The 26533-nt window shown below is 38.1% G+C and overlaps 1 protein-coding gene across 1 annotated transcript in view; it reads right to left on the bottom strand.

The window, feature by feature from the left end:
* Nucleotides 1-173: 173 nt before the first annotated feature.
* The window catches only part of ANXA10 (annexin A10), a 33349-nt gene continuing 6989 nt past the window's right edge, over nucleotides 174-26533 (bottom strand). The window contains exons 2-12 of the mRNA XM_074866522.1: nucleotides 19363-19447; nucleotides 17679-17773; nucleotides 13190-13303; nucleotides 11106-11196; nucleotides 10375-10454; nucleotides 7517-7570; nucleotides 7301-7394; nucleotides 5730-5825; nucleotides 5036-5094; nucleotides 2837-2959; nucleotides 174-2003 (exon numbers count right to left, since the gene is read on the bottom strand). Of these exons, the coding sequence (XP_074722623.1) occupies nucleotides 1935-2003; nucleotides 2837-2959; nucleotides 5036-5094; nucleotides 5730-5825; nucleotides 7301-7394; nucleotides 7517-7570; nucleotides 10375-10454; nucleotides 11106-11196; nucleotides 13190-13303; nucleotides 17679-17773; nucleotides 19363-19447 (960 nt within the window). The 3' untranslated portion in view covers nucleotides 174-1934. The remainder of the gene's footprint in view (nucleotides 2004-2836; nucleotides 2960-5035; nucleotides 5095-5729; nucleotides 5826-7300; nucleotides 7395-7516; nucleotides 7571-10374; nucleotides 10455-11105; nucleotides 11197-13189; nucleotides 13304-17678; nucleotides 17774-19362; nucleotides 19448-26533) is intronic.

Genomic DNA, 26533 nt, shown 5'->3' on the forward strand with positions numbered 1-26533 from the left:
TCAGGACAGACGGGAGGGGCGTGAGGCGGTGCCGTGGGGGCGGGGCGCGGAGCTGCTCGTGTGTGAGCGGTGGCCCGGCGGCGGCGGCGTGGGGCGGGGCGGAGGCTGCTGGGACACGCCCCCTGCCCGGCCTGCGGGCGGCTGCGCCGCGGGACGTCTGCCGGGCCCTAGCGCCGCCGCCGCCATTTTGTGACAGGCTCTCAGGGGAATTCCCGCTCTGCCTGTAGCCGGGTGGCCTCGGGACCTCGTCCCGTGGGAAACACGGCGTGAACAAGGCGTTTGCAGCTGAAAGGGGTGTCGTTATTCCTGTCTGCAAGGTGTCAGACTTAAAGCGAAATCCACAGGGCTGAGGTACAGATCATATCAGGTACCTCTAACAAACAGTTGCAAAATCGTAGCATAACTGAAGCTTACGATGTTGTTAATGCTGACAGATTGGGAATAGTGCTCATCTCATTCTTATTTTTGTTCTTAGTTTTTTTTTCCTCCCAGAGCTGCTCCTTCCAAAGTTCTGGCCTAATAGTTACATTATCCACCTGAAATACTTTGAAATGGGTCAAACTCAAGAGGGACTCAACTGAAATTTTAAGTTTATTGTAAATCAGTAGATTTGTAACATGAAGTCAGTATTTGCAAATAAGCAAGATACACTGAAAATAGCATTTTCACAGACTGAGGGGACAGGTGCAAGCAGCATAAAAGCAACCATGTATTTGTCTGTTTTTATAGTAGTGCTTTCTTTATTCAGTCATACTGAGCTATGCTTGCAGAAAGCACCTATTAAAAAAAAATACCAAATGCCTGTGTCAAGTGGAAACCTTGTAGCTGCAGGAGAAAAACAAAGGGCAGTAGTTTTAGTGACCGATACCACCTTTTCCCTTACATGTCAGTATACATAAGAGTGACAGGAGGTACAAATACACAGACTAGAAAGTCTCATTGATAGGCTGCACAGAATTGACTCAGGATGTTTAAAAGCAGTGTCATGCTTTCCTGTGGGACTAGGACTTGAGGTTGGGTTCTGCCGCCTTTCTTCGTTGCAGTTTGAGTTGTCGCCAGATATTGTCAGACTGTGTTTGCTGGTGTTCTGAGGAGCACTGCATACTTCAACCTCACCTGGAGGTGCAGTGTTACCTACTACTAGTCAACTCCTGAATTATACCATCTGGGGCATCCTGGAAATACCTCAGTGCTCTGGAGGTCAATATTCAATTAATGATTAAATTGTAAGAGGTGCAAATGGAATTTCAGGGTTTAATCCTCTGGAAATTCCCCGCTCAAAGCTTCATCTTCCAGTGGTTTTCCAGTGCATGGCACTAAATCAAGAATGGTTTGGGATACTTCATTCTAATTTTTTCTTTCATTTCAAATGGTAAAAGGGAAATGCCATTAAGTGTGTGGGGTAAATGAAAAGAGAATACAAAAGCACTCTTTGGTGAGTGACTGATAACAGACTAGGACATATGCTTAGTTTGATAGTAACTAAAACAACAGTGTTCAAGAGCATAAAATATGAGGTATAAGAAATGGGAAAGAAAAATACTTAAAGGAAGAAATCATGCTGCTATAAGTAAATAGAGCAAAACGTTTTTTCCCTCCAGTGTGGAAGTAAATAGGTTCTTCCAGAATCTATTGTCTAATGGGATGTTGCGAGACTAAATGATAAACATATGCTTACATGGAGTTATTTACTAGTTGCTTCATTAACTTACATTAATCATATAAACAGAAATATTAATTAGAAATAGGGATAAAACTATATTCCTGCCAACACTTTTTCCTGTCTCAAGAAAGATTTAATATTACCAAATGTATAGCACTACTTTTTCTGTTCTTTTATGTAGAATAGGAATCTCTTACAGTTAGCGTATTGTGTATAACTTCAATTTCTATTTAAAATAGATTTATACAGCCTTCAAAGTTCATCTTCTTCCTTAATAATCTTCAGCATCACCAGCACAGATAGCAAGTAAAGCACTCTCATAATGCCCTGAAGCAAAATGCTGCAAGAAAAAAAAAAAATCAACATTTCTGTGACTGTACATTTTCTTAATTTTTCTTCTCTTGGTGTGCGACAAGGACATGACTGATGTTGTAAAGTTTTGTAAAATACTACGGTGTTTTCATAAGGATTCTAGGCCAAGTTTTTTTAAATTTCCCATACCTTGAGCTGTGGTTGCTTGAGCACCTAGAAGCAATCTTGCCTTGGAAAGGTTGGATCAAACCTGTTTAATACTTTTCAAGTTCAATACCAAAAAAATCATGAGCAATTTCTTACAGTTACTGCACATCTTACAGGTGGATTATAGCAACATAAAAAGGTAAAGTGTCTTAGCAAGAGTAATTTTTGTACAATTAAAGAGTGTCAGAGTTTTGTTTTAAGATACAGAGCAAGAGTACAAGAGGAATAGTTTTTCCGAAGGTTGATACTACCTAGGAGCAAAGAGAAAACCAGATTTTTATCTCGGGTTTTGCACAAAGGTGGTATCAGCCTAAACTTGCATGACGGTGTGAAAGAAGATGGTATCAATTTGTGTAGAAACTATTCATGCAAACTGCTCCTCAGCATACCCTGTCCTGCTTTTTTTATATTCTCCTCTTGCTATTGGGGAGGAACAAAATCACGTGGAATGAGAGTGAGTTGAGAATTCACTGCTCACTCACTGATGTCAGCCTGAGGCACTGAAAAGATAAGCTATTTTTAGATGTTGCTTTTTTTTTTTAAAAAAAACCAAGTGGTTGAATGGAGATTAGCCCTCTGTATTTTTCTGGTAGCGCTTGGCACAGTCTATGTGGTACCAGTGCTGAATATATGCAAAAGTGTGTAAAAACTTACTTTAATGTCATGAAAGAGTGATTTCCCATATCTCTCTTTGTATCGCTGTCGTATATTCATCAAGTCAATCTCACTCCTGGCAATGAGAATCCTTATAACTGTTTTGTTGTGAAACCCAAAGTCCTAAAAAGAAAGGAAGATGAGAGGAAACTTGTCAGTTGGACAATATGTGTTTGCCTCTCTGTATATGCTCACATTAATGTTTTATGGATAAGCCAATTAATTAGGCTACCCATAAAGACATCCCAGATTTTAAAGGAGTTTAAGCATTCAAAGGTTTTTATCCTACAGAGTTTTCACATGCTCAAATAATAGAATTAATGTTACTGAATAACACAGAAATTACCCACATATCACTGTTTTAACCATGTGCTGACACGTTTAAAAAGAAAAACCTGATGAACTCTTGTCAGTAGTCTCAGGTATCCAGTTTGTAGGCGGCTGTTGTGACTGTCGTTGTGGAGTCCATTCAAATTATACTGAAGCCAATAATCTTATTTCACAACCACTGCTGCCGAATGTGAATTCAGTGAGATTTTTAACCATCGATTTAGAATTTACATAGCTTGTATTCAGCTGTATTTTAACTGTTTCTAAATAAATTTTCATATTGTAATTGTGTGGAGAATGGGGACATCTAGTGGCAATAAAAGTAATCAAAACAGATTAGGGTTGGGATGACCAATTTAGATTGTTTAAATTGTGATTTTATGGACTAGCCATTGATATTGAGATCTTGTTCTCTGAAAAACAAGTAATGAGATATGTTAAAAAGCTGCAGATAGAGAATTTGATACATGTTTGAAGGCTAGATTAAAATTTTTTTATAAACCATTGTGGACTATGGCATTAGAATCCTTGGTGGGTTTTATTTATAAGGTGTTATAAATGGATGTATAAAAAGCTTTTGGTATAATCTGGATATAACTTGGCTGAAAAACCAGGCACTTCTAAATTCTTGCATTTGTTTTGAGAATTATCTGTGTTCATTAAAACACTTTGAGAAAACAGAGTAAACTATCAGTTAAAACAAAATGAAATGTTTATTCTTAATCATTAAAAACTTTTTCCCGCATCACATACATCATCTGAATATAATACAGAAGAAAACTATCTATGTGATATTTCTTAAAAATGAGGTTTTAACTTGAAAAGAGGTCTTGATACACGACCTTGTGACAAACATCACTTTTCCTGATAGCTGGTATTTCCTGGTACTTTTGGCAAACCTTTTTCATGTCATGTGCCAGAATCCTCCTTTGACTACTGAGACAAAATACTGCCTCTTCCTCTCAGCCCCTGGAATTTTCCTTGGTTCTTTTCTGCCACTGTTGCTGGTTTAGCTGAAACAGGGGTCAGCAGTAGTGGCAGCATCTGTAAGAGGATACTGGAGCCCCGTTGAAGTGTTGCTGAAGTTTTATTCAATGGTTCTGGCTTGAATCCTATCTTTGCCATTCTTGCTCTAAGATGATACTTCACATTTTACCTGTGGCTGGCTTTTGTGACCATCTTCTAAGTATTAGACTTAAAAGATTAGACTTAAAAGATTAGACTTAAAAGATTAGACTTTATTTTTTACATAACACAATGCCTCACTATTTTCACTAATAAATGAAAAACAAAGAAAATGTCTTCAGTGACCTCTAGTAGGAAGAATTTGTAGGTGTTTCTTTGCATTTACCCACGTTTCTTCTCGGCACTCATTTGTTTTAGTATGTTAGCACTTACACACAAAGATAAAAGAACCTGCATGTATATATTGAGCCCCACAAGAAAATATGGCCATTCATTTTTGTGTAACATTAATCTATGATTTAATTTTTAGTGATACTTATTAAATCTCTAGGGACAAAAATTGCATCATAAGAAAAGTGCACACTGAGTTCTGCACAGCAGGGGGAGATAGAAAAGAAAAAAAAGAAAAGAAAGGTTTTTGATTTAAAAAAAAAATCAACAAAGTTACCAGACAGATATTTTTTAAAGGAATCTAAATATTTAACCTTTTACTGTTGCTGTTAAATTCTAACTGTTGCTTAGGCACTACTGCTTTGAAATTTATGTAGGTACCAACAGTTCTGAAACATGCAATCACACCTTAAAGATTGAACGGACTGCTTTGTAAGTACTTAAGAATAATCATGCAAACAAAAAAATAGAGAAACTACTTTTTATGGTATGTGAAAAAGAAAGACTACTTACATGAATTGCATTATAAAGCCTGTCAGCAAAGTAGGAAGGCTTGTCACGAACACAGAGAACTAGGAGAGAAGAGTTGCAACAGGTAAATATAAGATTATAAAATAATTTCTGCTGGCTTTGAGCTCCTTGCTGGGTAGTGCTGTCCATGACTCAGCTTAAAGTTAAGCTACTAGTTTTCACAAACATAACTATATTCATAATTTTAAAAGTCCTGTACTTATTTTGTGTGGGTTTTTGCAGTTGCATCAAAAGGCTTATTAAATATCAGTGACTATGCTCACATGACATCTTTGTAGAAATATTATTATCCTTATTCTATAAATGGAAAACAAAGGCACATAAAGCTTGGAACTTGTTTATATACCACTGAAGTCCTGAAAACTTTGCCAGTTATTTAATATGTGTAGAATCAGTTGGTAATTGATCACACAAAATTTGTTATCGAATAAAGAACAGATACTAGTTCTGCTCAGTCAGAATCTAGTGCTGCATATATACATTTTTAGATTTACACAAACATGGAAAAGTAGTTCAAATATTCTTTTTTAATTATCTCTGAAAATGTAATTATAAAATATAGGAGAGTAAAGTGAAGAAAAATATTAGAAAAATAATATTCTTGATGCATCAGAGATACTATACTAGATATTTATTAAGAAATTACTGCTACTATAAAATAATATTTTTACATTACCTATTGCAACCAGTAATTCTTGAAAGTATCCATCATAACATTCATTAATGGCATCTACTAGGTCTTGCCCAGAGATATTTTGGAACTCCTGGAAAACTTGGGGGGGGAAAAAAATCTTGCTTTATTCTAGTTCATTAATAAAGATCAACTTGCCTTTTTTTTTTCTGTTTTACTGCTTCCCCCCAGTACTATAACTATTGAGTTTATTTTTTTCCCTGTTTATTCTCACTGTTTCCTTATGTTTATACCCCCCAGGTAAGGCAATCTAAATGAGTAGCCTGAAACCTGGCTCACAGGACATTCTCTCTCTGGGTTCTCCAGTATACAGTTTAAAATGAATACATGTCAAAGCCTCCGTTTCACTGGAAGCTTTAATAAATTCTTTATCTAGCAACCTATCTAGAAACTTGTAAGAATGTTATGTTGTTAAGACAACTTCCTTGCTCAGCTTGGCTAAAGCTGTCCAGAGATTCACAAGTTGTGACAAGAAGCCATGGCATGACATGCGTAACATGCCAGTATCCAGACACGGACACGCTCTGGATAATGCTGGTATCCAGACTTACAGACACAAATATATACAGGGTGTGCTTACTCCTTTAGGGAGGGAGGAAAAGTTTCAACTCACTGCTTACTACAAAATTTATGGAGGACTACATTACATGCAGGGCCTTCAAATCTTTGTTACAGAAGGAGAGTAGAGCATAAGCACTTGTGTTGCATTATGTTAATACTATCATCACCAGCCTTACAGAAGTCATGATAGAAGAATTAATTTGTTGATCCATGACAGCAAAGTAGTTCTATGCTACTGTTAGAAGTTGGCATAAGAAGTACATCTGGCTGCACAGTGATAAACTTGTCACCAGACTTTTTCTTCCACCGCAGAGCAAAAGACAGCTCAAACTTGTCACCAAACATACAACAAGTTTCTTTTCTACAGTGGAAGATCTGGATGATCTCACATAAATTTCTTGCAATCTCTAATTGTGTCTGATTATCTATTTTAAACAAAAATGTCCCATCATGTTTCTGTGTGTATGTTCATTACGAGAGAGCAGATGTAGACCCTGAAGTGCTCCCATCAGAATCTTCTTTGAAACTTCCAGGGAAAAGCTTCAACACAGCAATGTGTTTTCACATACAGATATTTGTTGAAAATACTCCAACTGCCTCTCCCAAGGTGTTTCCACTCAAAGCAAAGAGTTACTTAGGACAAATGAAGAAAATAAGAAAAATCTGCCTCATCCTGTTGTGTCATGTGTAAACTCAGTGCTGCCATAGGCTGTGCCTTTTTTTGGTCATGCATTCTTCTCTCTGTTATTAGGCATCCTCATGTCTGTCTGTTCCATCTACAGCTGTCTGTAGTCATCAGGCAAAGTTCAGTTTTGCATTACTTCCAAAATCCCATTAACATCAGTGGGAGTCTGAGAACTCCAACAGTTCACAGTTAGGTTTCAGGCTAATACCCTGCTGCACACTGAGCTTCTTGGTATGTAAACCATGGTTTTATTAGCAAGTCAGATTTTTCCTTTCCACTTTATGTTCAAACAGGTGAACCTCTGGATTACCCATCCACAACTGCTGGTAACTCTTGTTGCAGAGAATCATTTGCAGCATGTTTTTGTGTTCGCCTGTTTTCTGCTGACATGCTTCCCATAGAATCTAATATACCAGAAAAAGGAAAAAAAAATGCAAAAGATTTCAAGTAAGTCCGAAATTACTTTTCAACATTTGTATTTGTTCCTTTTTTTATATGTGAGAGGCTCATTTCTGACTATATTTACCATTGCATCCTGAGCAGCTGTAGAAGGATCTGCATATCCTTCCATCCTTGTTCCCTGGGGGAAAAAAGATACATTTTCTTCAAAAGTTAAATCCTAAAAGACTGTAGGAACATAAAGTTGTGTCTTTCTGAAGCTGCGTTTCATTTTCTGAGATAACATGTTTGGGCTTTTAGATTGAATCAGTGTATTCAATGGTTGAATTTGCAACTGTAGAAACTATCTTCAAGTTGTCACGTTATGTCCTCATTTCCTCTAAGAGGAGGAGCTCAGGAATGGCAAATGGTCTGGTGAGAGGAAAAAATGGGGGAAGTGGATAAACCTCTCCTGTTTTTAGTCCCATTTTAAATAAGCTTTTACCATTCCACCACCATTTCCAGTATTATGAACGTTATATTGCTTACTATAATACATAACTATGAGGGGAAAACAAGGATAAGAGTAACATTTGCCATTCACTGATTATTTCTTATCAATATGTGTATTACCAGAAGAATCTTTTCTCAATATTTTTTTCTCTCTGCACAAACATAGGAGAGAGCACATCAGATAACAGAGATTTTGCTTGCTCATAATCATTGTCTAAAATTAAGATCCAAGAGTAGGAAATTGACAACTTTGATACATAAACCACAGAAGACTACTTCTAATTTTCCCATACATTTAATAGCTTTTCAGTTACAGAAATCCAGCTGATATGCTTTATTAACGTGCTGTGATCTGAATTATATAGTTGTTAGGAAAAGAGAAGAGCACACAACTTCTGGAATTTCCTTTTTGACCATAATCATCTTGTAAGGATACACATCATCCTTGGTTGCAGAACTCTTAACAATCTCAAGCTGCATGTAATCACTGCCTTAATGATACGTGTTTGAAACAATTTAGTTTAAAATTTGCAGTCACTTTACCCTATATATGCAAGGGAGGATTAAAATTATGTATTGGCTGTCAACTTGTACAATGACTGATTTGTAACTTTTCCCTCTTAAAAATGTTAATTTATATTTTAATTAAATTGTAAGAATTTCACACAGTGGAATTCCTTGTAACAAGATAAATTACTTGAAGGAAATTATGCTGGAATGACTGCATAAATTTACATACACGAGAAAACACAGGAAAAAAAGACAGACAAGCGAACAATAAAATAAGTTAAATAATAACTCTACATGAGTCAAATGCCAACTTTCCCAGTAACATTTAACAGTAACTACTCTTGGCATAGTTTTGCTGGAGACTCCCACAATATGTATAACTATTTTTTAAATTGTAGAAAATTATCATATTTCAATTAATACCCCAAAAAAGAGATTTAAAATAAAAATCTGTTTGTCTCATACTAGAATACTAGTTAGCCTGAATTTGTAGATCTGTTAATCTATTTAGGAAGGCCTATAACCTATAACTTCTAGTCTGCCTCAGTGTGGACATGAAAAATGTAAATACCACACTATAGCAATTGAATAGTTTGCTCTCCATATGTGAAACACATTTACTTCTATCTGTAGTCAGATGTGTGTTTCATCAACCCCAAGATTTAATAGAAATCAGAGCAAAGGGTGTCTGAAAAAAGCATTAAAAGTTGCATTGGAAATGTTGCTATAGAATAATCATCTGTAAGTTTCATGGTACTAGAACTAGAAAAGATGTATTTTAATTAAATGTCACTGAGTTTTTCTATAAGATCACATCCAAACATGGATGATTCAACTAACAGTCTTCAGAAGTATACAGTGTAACTGAGTAAAAAGTTGGAATTTCCTGCAACTCTTCTTTATTTTGAGAAAAATAGCATAGATCTTTTTAGCTAAGAAGTTGCTGCTTTCATGCCTCTTTATCAATATCTGTGGTTTCAGAAAATAAGGACTAATAATGTAGTCTCAGATGATTTATTTTAAATTTGTTCTTCTGATGAATAAACTGTGTCCCATGGTTTTAATAAAGATGAGAAGTGAGGTTGCTTAACCTGTAGCTCTTCGTTTTTAAACAAGGAAGATTTTCATTATTATGGGGAAGAAACATCCAACATTAGAAAAAAAGTATTTCCTGTTTACAGCTTCTACATTTGAAACATCTGCTCTTTATCTCTGTACCTCAGTGAAGCCTGCTGCTATTTCAAATCTTAGTAAGAACTTTTTCCCCAGACACACATCTATAAAAGTACAGATATACCTTACATGCTGTTATCTCCTGGAAGTCCTTTTGTCATTCTTTGTTACTCTGGTTTTACAGAAGATTTTTAAGATAATGAGCACAGTGACTACAATGAGAATGGGAACTCATGATCTGACAAGGATGACCAACTTTGTTGCAATAAACTGCAGACTGGTAAAACTGCAGAAGTTGGTGTGTGATAGTCATGCAAACATACTCTGCTTTAGAATATGCAGTAGCACAAAGAACGTAATGTTTAAAACAGATAACTATTTAATACTTTTCTTCATAGTCAAATGTGGATTTATCTCCATTTTTACATAATACCTAGACTGGATTATGAACCATATATTCTAACAGTGGAGAAAACAGAGCTTTAAAAATGAAAATCTCATTTGTACAAGCAAGTAGACTCCTTTGAGATGAGACAGATTGAGCTGAGTTAACAGTTGGATATCCAGGGACTTATTCAATAAAATAGTCTGTTGACCTTTGCCTCCATCTGAAAGCCAAAATCAAAGTCAAACTAGATGAAGGAATTCAAGTTCTCTTCCACTTCTGCTTTCCCCCCTCTCTTGTTCAAAGTTGTAGCCCTATTGAACTATCTTTAACCACAGTCACCTTAAAATTTAAGACTTCTCAAATAATATCAAAAGTTATGATTTTTTAAGAAATGTATGTCATACTACTTGTTTTTACAGTACCTGAGCAAGGTTCATGAGTGTATCTCTGAAGTGACCTGAAGTCTCAGAATCAATATCTTGCTGAAGATCATTGTTATATTCTAGGTTAAACCAAAAACATATAAATCACAAATGAACATGCTCCAAATAGTACTAATGAAGATTACCAAACAAAGGATAAATGAATAGGGTGCAAATACTTGTCCATTTTCTATGGTGATTATTCCACAGTAACCTGTGCAGATTTGACATGGACCTAGCCATGGGGCTGGCAGGTCTGTCTGGGCCCTGCTGGGGGGTTCCGCCCTGCCGAGGGGCCTGAGCCACTGCCCCGGCTTGCCTGTCCACCCACCCACAGGCACAGACCCACTGCTGCTGCTGTGTGGCAGTGGGAGACTTGGAAATGCCCCATCAAGGCAGGTAATTGGTGTCCAGCCTGAGTAAGCATTTTCTGAAAGAATACAGTTTATGTACTTTTTTGAATGCAGTGTGCAAAAATTTCTGAAAATCCCCAAATGTGGCTTCCAGGTATTTCAAATGTCATAGACAGCAATACATCTCAAAAATGCTACGATGTATTTTCAGTGCTAAACATTTTGCTTCATCCTTTTATGTATAGTTATGGGAGAGGAGAGAGAAGGGAACCAGTTACTATTGAGAAGTCATTTTTGTACTTCAGTTCCTTCATGTGTGCTAATATATCCAGAGCACAAATAGTATAACTGCTACTGTGCACTTGTAAAGGACATTACGCATTAAGTAGGCTTCTTTTATCTGGAAGATCTCCATATTAGATCTTGAGGCTAAAATGTCAATTAGACATTTTTCTTCTGTGTCTACTCCCTGTGTGGAAAGAAGTAAATATGAAAATATGTTGTTAGTAGAAACCACAACTTCTAGAAGAAAGTAATGCTGCACTTCTCAGATATAACAATATATAGATATAACGATCTCTGCTGGAGCAATGCACAGTGCACTTTTGCATAGTCTACCTGTTTAAATAAAAAATGACTTTAAATTGTTCGTAGAAACCTGTATTTCAAATATATTCCTACTTAGGAATATATGTAATATATATATATATTCCTCATATGCATGGCGTATGCATGGAGCCCTGCAAGGGGATGGATGAGGAGCCAACTGAGAGTTTATGCGTCAGAATTAAAGAGAAGGCAGGGACAGGAGATGTTACAGTGGGGGTCTACTACAGGCCACCCAACCAGGAAGATGGAGCAGGTGAAGCCCTCTATAGACAGATAGGAGCAGCCTCACGTTCACAAGCCCTGGTCCTCATGGAGGACTTCAACCACCCCCATATCTGTTGGAGGGACAGCACATCAGGGCACAAGCAGTCCAGGAGGTTCCTGGAATGCACAGACAATAACTTCCTTCTCCAGGTGATAGCGGAGCCAATGAGGAGAGGTGCTATGCTGGACCTTGTTCTCACCAACAAGGAGGGGCTGGTGGGGAGTGTGAAGCCCAAGGGCAGCCTTGGCTGCAGTGCCCATGAAATATTCAAGATCCTGAAGGCAGTGAGGAGGGTGCACAGCAGGATCACTACCCTGCACTTCAGGAGAGCAGACTTTGGCCTCTTCAGGGATCTGCCTGGCAGACTAGCATGGGATAAAGCACTGGAGGGGAGAGGGGCCCAAAAAAGCTGGTTGATATTCAAGGATCACCTCCTCCAAGCTCAGGAGCGATGCATCCCGATAAAGAGGAAGTCAGGTACAGCCTCCAGGAGGCCTGCGTGGATGAACAAGGAGCTCCTGGACAAACTCAAACACAAAAAGGAAGCCTGCAGAGGGTGGAAACAAGGACTGATAGCCTGGGAGGAATACAGAGGAATTGTCTGAGCAGCAGGGGATCAGGTTAGGAAGGCCAAAGCCCTGTTAGAATTAAATCTGGCCAGGGATGTCAAGGGCAACAAGAAAAGCTTATATATGTACGTGGGTGATAAAAGGAAGACTAGGGGAAAATAGGCCCTCTTCGGAAGGAAAGAGGAGACTTGGTCCCCCGGGATATGGAGAAGGCTGAGGTACTCAATTAATTTTTTGCCCCAGTCTTCACTGGCAAGGGCTCCAGCCCCACAGCCAAAGATGCAGAAGACAAAGGCAGGGACTGGGAGAATGAAGAACCACCCACTGAAGGAGAAGGTCAGGTTTGAGATCACCTAAGGAACCTGAAGGTGCACAAGTCCATGGGACCTGATGAGATGCATCCACGGGTCCTGAGGGAACGGGCAGATGAAGTGGCTAAGCCACTATCCACCCAACTTGAGAAGTTGTGGAAGTCCACTGAAGTTCCCACTGATTGGGAAAGGGAAACATAACTCCCACTTTTAAAAAGGAAAATAAAGAGGACCCAGGGAACTACAGGCCAGTCAGTTTCACCTCTGTGCCCGGCAAGATCATGGAGTGGATCCTCCTGGAAAGTACGCTAGGGCACATGGGCAATAAGGATGTGATTGGTGACAGCCAGCATGGCTCCACAAAGGGCAAATGGTGCCTGACAAATTTGGTGGCCTTCTATGACAGGGTTACAGCACTGGTGGATAAAGGAAGAGACGCTGACATCATCTGAGTTTACCATGGGTGTTAAATGCGTTGTATTTGTTACATGACAAGGATATTATTTATGCTGTTTTTAGCATACCGATGAATAAACTTCATATAGCACTGTATTTCTGATGACCTAGTGTACTACTGTGTAGTAGACTATTCCAGTGTACTAACTTCCAGCAGTTATCAACCATTTAAATGTCAAAAAAATCAATTCAATATATGTTCAGTACTGTAATTAGTGACTGTGACTAAGCAATTCTGAATTTGACAAGTACCTTCAAGGCATGCCAGAGCTCATGGGCATCATAGGAAGCAGGTGGATACATCAAGCCAACCATGACCTCTTTGAAGTGATGAGAGAGATTCTCTTTGAGGTCTGTAATCAAATCCTTGAAAAGAAAAAGAAAATTCATAGACAGGATTATTTCAATAGTCACACTTTATGAAGACAGTTTTAAAAAAGTATTAGTGGTTTTCTCCATATATGAATAAAGATGAACTGTTGAAGATGAATTCTGGCTAAAATTAAGTAAGAAAAATATTATTTTAAATAGTACCTGTTTCTTCTAATAGTATGAGTGAGATGATAATAGACACATAAACCAGTAGACCACATAGGACTGTTGATTTTTGGTTCACTAGAATACAGATGAAAATTATGCCGTTTAAGTGCAACTATTACTTAAAGGCTTGGAAACCTGAATACCATGGCAGAGCATCTGCAGCTTCCTTTGGCATATTCCTTGTGTGAATCTGTGAGTGCTAAGCACCTTTGGAAGTGAAATCCCATAGAACACAGGCGATTTCTTGTCCTTTTTTCAGTGTTACTCACTATGTGAATAATTTAAAAAATCATCCATATTACTCCTAGTACATAAAAATACCTGCCTTGGATTACTGGAAGGTTATGTGCTTCAATTTATGTATATATTACATTCAAACAGAATTCACTACTTCTGAGAGATGCTGGATTAATAAAAAGGACACCCCCCACCCCCCACCCCTTCCCTTGCATTTGTGTCAGTACTCGCTTGCCAGGTAGCTGAGTAATGGATGGGAGTTTCCTCATCACTCTCCCCTTTCCCAGTAGCATCCTTCAAAACACTGCAAATGCCAAAAGCTTGTTAGTTATTCTATTGCTGCTTCTGATTAAGTAGATACTAGTGCACTCATTTTTTTTATGTTTTGTGTACAGCACTAGGCAGCTGTCAGGTATGTTCTGACCTAAGTTTGAATTTAAAGGAGCACCAGAAATGGTTCCCATGATACAACCTATTATGTTTTCAGAGCTGCATCTTTTTCAGGCCTGTACTTTGGTTTTGATACATATCTGAATTAAATTATTAGCTAGAATAGCAATGAAGGGGGACATATACACATTAAAAATTATATTTATTATGAAGAAACATACGCAGTCTTCAGTGAATGCACATTAGATGCATTTGACAACTACTAAATCACACATGGAATAGAAATTAATTCATTAAGACATTTCACTTCTGACAACATGCCTGTGGGAAAATGGATTAGTAATACAAATGGATACTAATTAAAAATTACTCCTGCAATCAGAACTAAGGCAAGTGAAGTATTGAAAAATAAGAAGAGACAACTCTAAGTTGTCATTATTAACATTTCCTAATTGTCTGCTGTAAGAAATCCTTGAAGGCTAATTGTAAGAAGGAATCTTAAAGCTTGTCTGTATGTCTGAATCATGCAGCTAGTTCAGGGTTTTATTTTTTTTAAAAATAAATTTCTCCTAATGTGTCACACTTTACATTGGTCAAATGAATGGGCATGGTAGCTACCATATTGAACAGACTGAATTGAAATTAAGAGGGTGAAGCATTCAGTTGACAGATTTACCATAGATTAAACTGAGAAGGCTAAAATCGTATTGCCTAGCTGTCTGTCTTCTCTGTCATGCAGAGTTTACCACTCATAAACTGGGACTGCGAAATGGCACATTTGCCCAGTGCAATATATCCATTAATACAGATTACAGCTATTAATACAGATTACAGCCGTGAAATGCTATCACTGATGTGTGCTAAAGTATCTTCTGAAGTGTAAACTGCAGCACTTTGGGGAAAGATGCATCCCATCCTGTTTGGCAGTTCTTGCCCAAGATAGCAAACTTTTGAGGAATCAGTCAGATAAACTGCATGGAGCACTAACCAGATTAGCCATTTCAGTATATTTGCTGTCACAGGTGAGACAAAAAAAATCAGCATTCCTGTTTCATCTGTGAACTACATTAGAGTAATTTGTACTGACCCCTGTCCTGTTTCCACATGGCAAACAGTAGAGCTAGGTGTTGTTTTTTTTTTCTAAATCTGTCAAGAGTATCTTGATATAGCTAGCGCTATTACCCAATGCTTAATGGATTCATTTAAATTACAATTATGGGTGTATAAGCAAGATGTTCCATGAGTTTCAGAATTTTCTTTAGCCCATTGCTGGAATATAAAAATAGTTTGCTTGCCTTTCCCTTCTATTATTATTCATAGTTTTAGAGACTGAAATTCTTAAAAATGACATCTGAGATTTTCTTTGGCTTTTTTAGTTCTTCTAGATCTTTAGGTCTGTGACCACTGGCTTTATAGCACTTCAGGTTGACTGAATATGTCTGACAGGTATAAATTTAAAGGTGAGGTGTTTTCATAGGGATTTATTTATTTGTTTATATTTTTATTTGGGATTTGAAAAGAAAATCCAAATAGATCAGTGGTGAGCAAGTCAATAATTGTTCTATATGAATACTAAATATGGCAAATCATAACTCTGTTCCTGAAGGATGTCTGGCAATTCTTTATTGAGATATCATTAGTGTTATCTCTAGGACATCTTCATATATCAGAGGGTAGAAATTAAAGATGAAACATTATATGGAGCTCTTAAATGTTTTCCCTTGATAGGTCTAGTTGAAACACTCTAGAGAAAATGTTAAAAAAACCCCAGCCAGCTCCAATGGATGGAGTAGAGAAGGAGCACTGTCCAGTGATTAAGGAGATAAATGAAGACTTGGAAAGAATGGGCTTGGCTGCTTTACTATCACAGGCACCTTTGGGTAGCTTAACATGCGTTAGTTTTCTATAAGTAAAACAAACTCAGTGAGGAATGTTGCGTGGATAAACGCTGAACTCGTGTGGTTTGCATGTGTAATGGTAATCTAATAAATACCTTGTAATAGAAAAACACTTCCAATCATTCAGATCCAATGATTTCAATCATTGTCACAGTCTTTGGAAGGTAAGGATACCTGTGATTCGGTTATTGTCATTTTATGGTTTATTTAAAACATACCCATTCAAGGCTGCATCTAAAATACCACAAATATTGTGTGTTTGATTTTTGATAACAGACCAAATAAAGCCAGTGATCTCCTCTAGGTGAGTACCAATAAAGAATTAACCCACTGCACTGATTAAATCCAGCTTTTCTCTTTCCCCCTATTCTAGTAGAGTAAGGGGGTGTTTCAGCATATTTAGAGGTCAGTGGTTATGAGGTATTTTGGTATACAGGTGGCACAAAGGCTGTCTCTGGAAAACTGCTTGGCTACCCAAAGAAGAAAACACACTGTTCTACTGGTTAACAAACTGGTGCTGTAATAGACTACCAGTTAATGTGGAGTTTTTGAATGAACCATTTCTAGTTAACTCTAATTAAGGCTGATGGCTGTGTGGTAGGTTTTCTGCAAACTCACTGTCCTCTTTCATGCTGATCAATTCAATGGCAAGCATACACTGACCTTCAAGACATTTTCCAGTGAGCTGTTAGTTTTTCAGGCTTCAGGAAAGGAACAAAGCTAGATTTTGTTTAAATGTTTGGCTGGCTTCTATTAGGGAAGGGGCACATCTGGTCAATTTAATCACAGCATTTTTCTTTAGCTTTCCAGTAGGATCTAGTTTCATACAGAACTTTTCATCACCAGATTTCACAGGGATTTTACAAAAGTTGTTGCTATTATTGTCACCCTTATATAGATGGGATAACTGAGGAAAATGCAGGCATTGCAACTTTCCTTCTAACTTTTGATTAGGAATAGTAGATCTGAAAATAGAATGAGGATATCTATCTCTGTATGTTTAAGAACTCATTTAACAAAAATTACCTTGTTATGTACAGTAAATATGGATAAAATGCATTTGAAAAAAAGCACTAACTTTTTATGTCTTAAAATTTTTGAAACACCTTTCAAAGATTCATAAATTTTAAATTAAGCAGCTCAGAGGAGTATTGTGCTTAGTGTAGGGATGGGGTTATATGGTATGAGCTCTGAGAATGTCAGTGCTTGAGATGAGAACATTAATCAGTGCATGGGTAAGAGACAACTACCTGTACTTGTTGGTATGGTGTTTTTCTTTGGTGTTTCAACCCAAATACAATACTATTTTATTATGTATTCCAAAAAATTGAAAAAAGTAATGCAGAAACTCCCAAAAGCATATAGAGAAAGAAAATTTATCCAGAAATTCTGGTTTGGTCAATAGAAGAGAATGAACTACAGAAGAAGAAACTTTCCATGTCTTTTTTTTAAACTTTGTGTGTGGCAGACATACTCCTACTGCTATATAAATGACAATATGAAACTGTCAGAGGTGTCGATAGTTACATGAGCGAGGTTCTGTGCCAATCTGTTGGTGACGGCCAGCTGTCTGCCAGGCTTTTGGTTCCAGTGACTGACCTGAGAGAAGGGCTGACCAACCACCCTGGAGACAGGAGAGACAGAAGTAATGAAAGTACAAAATGGCTCTGTCGTACCCTGCCATACATGTCTCTGTACGCCTCGGCAATCATAAGCCGCTGTGAATTGCAACGCTGCGTTAGGATATCAATCAACACATCTTTTTCACAACCTGTAAAGGAAACACAACACAGACTCTAAGTTAACAAAGTGTTGTTATTTACTTACGGTTGTGATTTTTCATGTTTTGTTCAAGAACAGTAACCTAATTTCTTGAAAAAATTAGATCAATAACATCAGTTATATTTACTGTGCTTATGTACCTTTCACTTGCTGGTGTAATACCAGCAAAAAGTGAAGTAGTTTGTTATTAGCAGATGCATCACCATCTCTCTCAAGCTCAATGGATTTGAAAGCACCAATAAAACAGAGAGAGGCTTTCATCTATTCAGAACTAGGCACACTAGCAGAATTTGTGGCTGAGCCTGCAAAGTCATATTTGTATGTCCTGTTGATACTGATTAAATTGTCATTTCAGGATTAGGGATCCTTTTATGGGGATGACAAATTATGGTCAGATCATTTGTTGATAAACTGAAAGATGTATGCTTTTAGAGGAACTATATAAAATAAGTTATGAAGTTTTAAAAAATATTTTAACCAATTTCCAAGGACATTTTGTTCAAGGTTACCAAGCTTGATTTGCTTGATGGCTAGAGCATACTGCTAAACTTCTATAATGAATCAGTATGTACTGCTTATGAAAAAGAAGATAACGATTAACATATTCTGAAAATGATTTTATAATTTTTTTCTTTTCATCCCAAAAGTTGGCTCTTGGTAATTTCAGATGCCCGAGAATTTTAATGACATTCCAACATGAATGCATCTCCAAGTGTAAATCAATTGACTTTATCACACTTGCAGCAGAGATGAATTAGGCTGGAAAGCAGGGGCATCAGCTAGCATCTGAATGGAATATGGTAGTCTCTCAAGTTTCTACTAGTCATTGTTACATAGGTGCATATATAAATACATGTTACAGATACATGTTCTGTACCTATTACAGCGTTGTTAGGCAGATTTTATCATATAATCTATAACTGACAGATTCCATTTTGACACAAATGTAATTGGACATTGAATACATTTTTTTTTTTTAAGTTGGCAGAGGAAGTCTGTGTTTGCTTAGTATACACCAGGTTTAGTTCTCTTTATTCTGGATCATCTAGCCAAAATTACACCAGCTTTTTAGCAAGACACTGATTTAACATCAGTCTGATTCATTTCCATGAAACTCATAAAATGGACATAGACTGAAAGCAAAAATTGCTTATGAGTGAAAGATAATAAATTCTTTAAACTTTCTACTCCATTTAGTTTTATTTCTTGATCACTGATTAAAAGACTTAACAGTCCTTGGTAATAGTTAATTGTTGAAGTTACAATTAAAAACCTTTCCTTCACTGTAGTGACATAACACAGAATTCTGTTTTCTTTTTCTGATTTCTCAGGGAAAGCATTCATTACTGTAAGTGTTGGAGTAGGTTTTAGATTCATCGCAATCACCTCTTAGTTCCTGTGAATGCAGATACATGATTTATTTGAACATCACCAGTGTGTCTTATTGTGATACCTCGGAGAATTAACAGATACATGTTGACACTTCTAATTCTATGAGTTTTTATTTTGCCTAATGCTTGTTATTTTATGAGAGCTTTCTGACAAAAAAGATGTGTTAGAATCAGTCAAGATACTCACTGATTCCCTGTAGGGCTCCTCCTAGCAACTGGGCATCCATAATAGGGTTAAAATTTGGAGCGGGAAAAATTGTTCCTTGTATCTGCTAAAGGAGAAAGCAGCCTTTAATTGAGGCATTTTACATATATAACACTGCATGTATAATTCTGTTGAAAACCAACAATCATAACATTAAATTGTCTACTTCATGGGGAACATGATACAAAGTTTTTAATTTAAACAGAACTTAAACTTGCAGTAAGCCCTAGGAAGAGAGACCATATTTTAGGAAGTTGCCCCTAGCATGAGTTAGGCCTGAAAAAAATGTAAATTTTAATACTATTTTTTTTTTCATTAAAAAATAACCACATTTTTGTATCTATCTCTTTAGCAACGTTCTTCTGAAAATATTTTGTCTTTCAAAGTTAATCCATGATATCTCTGACAGTCTTTATTATCTATTTCTCATGGTATTTCTAATTTGAAAGGACTAGTGAGAAAATGATGAATGAGATACATAGGTAGCATGCAAACCTAGTGATATTTTAAAGAAAAAATGTTACTGCTAAGTGTGAGATAGCTTTCTGATATGCCATGTAGAAGGCAACACCATTTTTCTAGTTGCTTTGTAACTGATTAAATTACTGTCAGTTCATTTTCAGTGGTACTTTATTCCATGTATTTTTTCTTATTCTTTTTAAGAAATCTGTGAGTAATAAACAGAACTGATGTACTCATTTTAATAGAATCACAGACCCATACGTATACAGAAGAAAATAACTGAAGTTGAAAGCTCTGTCACCTGGTTAACATTTTTAGACTCTCTGAGGATTCTATCTGCTTTTCCAGGCATACCAAGTATAAAGGTTATCTTTTGTGATGATTCCTGGTCTTAGTCAATACATCTGATTAAAATGACACTGTTAACTTGAAATTTATATTTCAAGGAAAAATGGGATATATTTTATAAATAGAAATGGAGTATTTTTATGCATACTTCATAGACTTGGATGTTACACTGATTACATTAATTAATTTCTTTGTTTGCTGTCTTTACATACACTTGAAAGCCTTTTATATGTTGTGCCTTCAGTAGTAATGCATACACATACAGTTTCCACAGGGCTGCTCTCAATCCACTCATCACCCAGCCTGTATTTGCACTTGGGATTGCCCCAACCCACGTGCAAGACCTTGCACTTGGCCTTGTTGAACTTCATGACATTTGCACAGGCCCAGATCCCTCTGGATGGCACATCCCTTCCCTCCAGTGTGTCAACTGCACCACACAGCTTGGTGTCGTAGGCAAACTTGCTGACGGTGCGCTCAATCCCACTGTCTGTGTTGCCAATAGAAATGTTAAACAGCACTCGTCCCAATACTGACCCCTGAGGCATGCCACTTGTCACTGCTCTCCACTTGGACTTTGAGCTGTTGCCCATTTTCAGTGCAGACACCCAGCCAATTCCTAATCCGCTGAGTGGTCCATCCATCAAACCCATGTCTCTCCAATTTAGAGACAAGGATGTCGTGCGGGATAGTGTCAAAAGCTTTTCACAAGTCCAGGTAGATGATGTCAGCGTCTCTTCCTTTATCCACCAGTGCTGTAACCCTGTCATAGAAGGCCACCAAATTTGTCAGGCGCCATTTGCCCTTCGTGGAGCCATGCTGGCTGTCACCAATCACATCCTTATTGCCCATGTGCCCTAGCATACTTTCCAGGAGGATCCACTCCATGATCTTGCCGGGCACAGAGGTGAAACTGACTGGCCTGTAGTTCCCTGGGTCCTCTTTATTTTCCTTTTTAAAAGTGGGAGTTATGTTTCCCTTTCCCAATCAGTGGGAACTTCAGTGGACTTCCACAACTTCTCAAGTTGGGTGGATAGTGGCTTAGCCACTTCATCTGCCCGTTCCCTCAGGACCCGTGGATGCATCTCATCAGGTCCCATGGACTTGTGCACCTTCAGGTTCCTTAGGTGATCTCAAACCTGACCTTCTCCTTCAGTGGGTGGTTCTTCATTCTCCCAGTCCCTGCCTTTGTCTTCTGCATCTTTGGCTGTGGGGCTGGAGCCCTTGCCAGTGAAGACTGGGGCAAAAAATTAATTGAGTACCTCAGCCTTCTCCATATCCCGGGGGACCAAGTCTCCTCTTTCCTTTCAAAGAGGGCCTATTTTTCCCCTAGTCTTCCTTTTATCACCCACGTACATATATAAGCTTTTCTTGTTGCCCTTGACATCCCTGGCCAGATTTAATTCTAACAGGGCTTTGGCCTTCCTAACCTGATCCCCTGCTGCTCAGACAATTCCTCTGTATTCCTCCCAGGCTATCAGTCCTTGTTTCCACCCTCTGCAGGCTTCCTTTTTGTGTTTGAGTTTGTCCAGGAGCTCCTTGTTCATCCACGCAGGCCTCCTGGAGGCTGTACCTGACTTCCTCTTTATCGGGATGCATCGCTCCTGAGCTTGGAGGAGGTGATCCTTGAATATCAACCAGCTTTTTTGGGCCCCTCTCCCCTCCAGTGCTTTATCCCATGCTAGTCTGCCAGGCAGATCCCTGAAGAGGCCAAAGTCTGCTCTCCTGAAGTGCAGGGTAGTGATCCTGCTGTGCACCCTCCTCACTGCCTTCAGGATCTTGAATATTTCATGGGCACTGCAGCCAAGGCTGCCCTTGGGCTTCACACTCCCCACCAGCCCCTCCTTGTTGGTGAGAACAAGGTCCAGCATAGCACCTCTCCTCATTGGCTCCTCTATCACCTGGAGAAGGAAGTTATTGTCTGTGCATTCCAGGAACCTCCTGGACTGCTTGTGCCCTGATGTGCTGTCCCTCCAACAGATATGGGGGTGGTTGAAGTCCTCCATGAGGACCAGGGCTTGTGAACGTGAGGCTGCTCCTATCTGTCTATAGAGGGCTTCACCTGCTCCATCTTCCTGGTCGGGTGGCCTGTAGTAGACCCCCACTGTAACATCTCCTGTCCTTGCCTTCTCTTTAATCCTGACGCATAAGATGTTGGTTGGAATCAAGTAAGAGATACGAGGTTGAAAGAGTTTGAGCCTGCACTTCAAACCAAAGTTAGAAGGCATAAGCATATCTGGCATCCAGTTTAAGTGCTCTCTGAACTTGTCATAGCCCTCGCTGGTCAGAAGGGTGGTGGTGGGGAGGAGAGGAAATGCAGCATGTGTGTATGTACTCATATCTGATTTAAAATACTGGTGCTGGCTCTTCATCTCTGCGTCAGCTTTGAACAGGTTCAATTCCTGTAATGATTACTTATCTCAAAGTATTTCACACATTCAGGTTTATGGTGTCACAAAATGAACCATTAAGTCACTGATCTTTTCAACATTTATGATACTTGCACTGGAGTCAGAAATAAGTGACTAACTTGGTGAATACTTTAAGGGTGAAATCCTGCATAGTCCTTGGAACAAAAAAATGAGTAAAAGTGGTTTTCGAAGTAGATATCACCTCTCAGTCAGAATGGAGACAAGCATTAGTAATTTCTGAATATATATCTTTATTCATGAAGCAGTCAAAAAAACCCAGAAGAGCTTTGCATGAATGCATGCTTGCAAAAATTAATGGAGGGATTGGTGATAGAAAACCCAGTTTTGAATATACAAATTTGCAGGCTTGTAAATTTTTCACCAAAAAAACTCAACACAGCCTTTGTAATGTATCTTTCAGGCAAAATAATGGATTTCTGAATGTGCTCAATTTTCCCTTGTTTCAGCAGAGTTGCTGAACACTTCTTTTATAAAGTATTCACCATCTCATTTTTTGGGGTTCACCATCATTAGATTAAACCTGATCTAGTAAATACCTGTCTCCTAGCCAGGATCTAATTAAGAACACAATTATTTTAAGTAGAACCAAATTAAATATGAAGATTCAAGGAAAAACTTTTAAAAGATACAGTAAAATACCACTTTTTTTTTTTTTTTTTTTTTTTTTTTTATACAAGTCCTTTATGGGAAAGAGCTCTCATCCTTTTGTTTGTTTTTAAACAAATTAAAATTTAATTAAAATTTTCTTATAGTGTATACATTGTGAAGACTTTGTCTTCAATCCCACATGAGACATTTGTCGCAGATTATTATTTTTAATGAGGATTTTCAGTGTACATTGTATTTGGATTTTCAGTGTGGTTTCTCAGCAAATTCAGCATTTTGCCAGTATATAACAGTTCTCTGAACTGAGATCTAGGATTTACAGCGTACATTCTATCAGGATCCTCGGAAGAACTAATGATGTCTTATTGCTGGCAAAGCTCACATTGTTGTAACATTGTATACCTTGAAGAAAGTACATTGCTACTTTGTGATGTTTATACAGTCTAACCTTGAGGAAGATTTATCCCATCACAACCTATCTTAGTTTTATCCTGTAACCACTTTCATAGTTTCAGTCTTTGAGAAGCCTGCAGAAGCATTCCTGGTTCACTTTATGCACATTTCAAAATCTTCAGGAGTTTATTACTTATTAAACTTATTCCACTTGCTTTCATTGAATTTTTGAAATATGGGCACAAGGAGGTCTGGGCCAAACCTTTAGAGCTGAACTTTGGTAATTTTGGGTCTGAATTCAGTGTGATTACACAGTGATAGGCTACCGCTTGCTGTGTCTTGTAGCCCTTTTTTTTTTTTTTTTTTTTTTTTTCCAAGTAGCAAATAATTTGAGAGTGCTGTATGATATTTATCGTGGAAGGTAAAGACAAGGATATGTATTGGTAGACAGTTCAGTGGAGCCAGGGATTGATTCTTGGATGCTGCAGTGCTGCCTGTGCCTCTCTGAAGTAAATCCCGTGTAGAAAATCCATACACCTGTCACAGAGGATGGGACCCTAGTGCTGTGATGGCAGGTGGCACTACTGTCCTGTGGTAACAAGATGCTACACGGCAGGTGAGAATGAAAAAACTTGCTTCAAAAGCAATGCAGAAATCCAAGGGGTTGTTTTTCTGAGCAAACGACGGCTCTAATGCCCTTTGGTCTAGTTTCATGGGGAGAGTGAAAGCACGAAAGAGATGGTGTAGTTTTAAGTTGTTGAGCATGACTGAATTCTTACAATAATCAGCCTGGGGGTTGTGGCAGGCATTTTGTTTTGCAAAGATTTGTTACAATCTTGTCATATTTTAGAAGAGTCAGTGGTTACAACATTCTTTTGCTTGAGATTTCCTGAAGAAAATGAGAAAATACATCAAAACAACACTCACCTTGGGAAAGCTGGGGCCCTGCTCCCAGAACCTAGGGCCCAGGGTGCAAAATCATGTTTCCCTGAAAAATTATACAGGGTTTGCATGCCTAAACGTGCCTAGGAAATGCATACCTAGCAGCAGTGTTCATCACTGTACAAACTGATGGAGCAGAGCAGTAGAGGCATTTTGTAACTGAATGAAATTACAACAGATTGAATTTTGATCAGGGAACAGGCAACTACATGGGAATAGGTTGTTCCTTTCCATTATCTTTGGTTAGAGAATTTCTACTCCCCTGTTTTGAAGCAGGGCATTTTTAGGGTTGATTGAACTCCTGAGTGTAGTTACATGTACTGCTATTTCACTTCATTCATTTCTACTGAAGTCAGCTGTGACTGACCGATAAATCCCTATAATGGAAGAAGGCTCAAAGGAGCTGGGCAAGGGCAGTGTGCCCATGAAGCTCAAGGAATAAGCAGGATGTGACTGACCATGGCTGCTGTGAAGAAAGCTGATTTTATCTCAACACAAAGGGGACAGAAGATGGCCTTTGTTTTAGATAAACAACTATCGACAGTTGAGTGGATGAACTGGTGGTGTAAATGTTTATACCTGAGTTCATTCAGTCTCCCTGTGTTAGTCAGACCAGCATGAGGGGAGTGACTACATGCCTCAGCCCAACACAGAGCATAAATACTGAAAAAATGGCAAAATAATTTGGAAGAGAGCAATGGGCTTGAGCTGGCTTCAACCTGCGTATTCCTTCCTGGTGACTGGGGATGCCCAGCACTGTAACAGTGACTATATCATAGAGACCAGTAATGGAGATCTCAGTATTACATTTGTATTGTGTTTCCAGTACATTTTTTACTACTCTGCTAGATTAAAAATCCTGTGTAAAATTACTTATCTTCAAATAAGTAAATTTGATATTATACATTACAATCTCTGTGGGTGGAATGTCTAAAAGAACCTGGTGAGACAGTGTTGGACTCTGACATCAGGACAGCCAGTTTTGAGTCTATGGGCATTTCTGTTTTGCTTACACAACATATTTTTCTACCCTAAGCTCTGAGAAGCACAGAGAAATTAATAGTATGATCTCATGGGTTTTCTTTCCCATTCCTTAAGGTGGTCACTACAGGGATGCTAAGTCATTCCCCTGTCGAGATTTTTCTTACTTAATGTTTATTTTTAAAAATACATTTAATTCTTACAAATATCCACCAGAAGATCCTGAACATCAAGTGAAATTTATGTGAAAGAAAAAAAGCTACCTACATAGAGAAGAAATAAACCTTTAAACACCCTGAATGAAATGTCCAACAGGATTCTGAGTAATTCAAGCAACAGCTCCCCATTGATCAGGATGAATTATTAGGAAGGTCATAGCACTGGTACCATCATCAGAGTCCAACAGCTTTGAGGCAGCTATCACATTACAATAACTTCTGAAGATTAGTTGAAAATATTTTACAGGACCAGAGAGCAGGTCATAAATCAAAGTGAATAAAAACCTGCAGAATCACTACAGCTTTCTCTGCAAAACAGAAAACATGAGGTGGCAACTGCTGTGAGACAGAGCATCAATTACTATGATGATCATCTTAAAAAAAAGGTGGTGGGGGGGAACCCAATCTATGCTTTTATCAGAAGCCACCCTAGATAGAAGCAAGGTAAAAAAATTACTGATGCACCCAACAAGATCAGTAGTAAACTGTGACAAAAATCAGTACAGAGCATGTTGTGCACTTTGAGCGCTAGACTGCCACACAAAAAGACAAAAGAATTCAGAAGAATAGGATCAGGAGAACAGTGGCTTAAGGGGAGCGGGGGGAAAGTCTAGGGTTGCGCTGACATCATCTTTCCCTTTCTTAAGAAATAGTTTGACAATTAAAGTCATTTAATTGTAGTTCATCACTTCTAGGTTATAATTTATGATTTAAAAATTAAATTCCAGCCTTTCATCTACAGACTGAATAAGTGTCTTTGATTTGTAAAAA

The sequence above is a fragment of the Strix uralensis genome, chromosome 4 (genome assembly GCF_047716275.1).
Source record: "Strix uralensis isolate ZFMK-TIS-50842 chromosome 4, bStrUra1, whole genome shotgun sequence".
NCBI classification, from domain to species: domain Eukaryota; kingdom Metazoa; phylum Chordata; class Aves; order Strigiformes; family Strigidae; genus Strix; species Strix uralensis.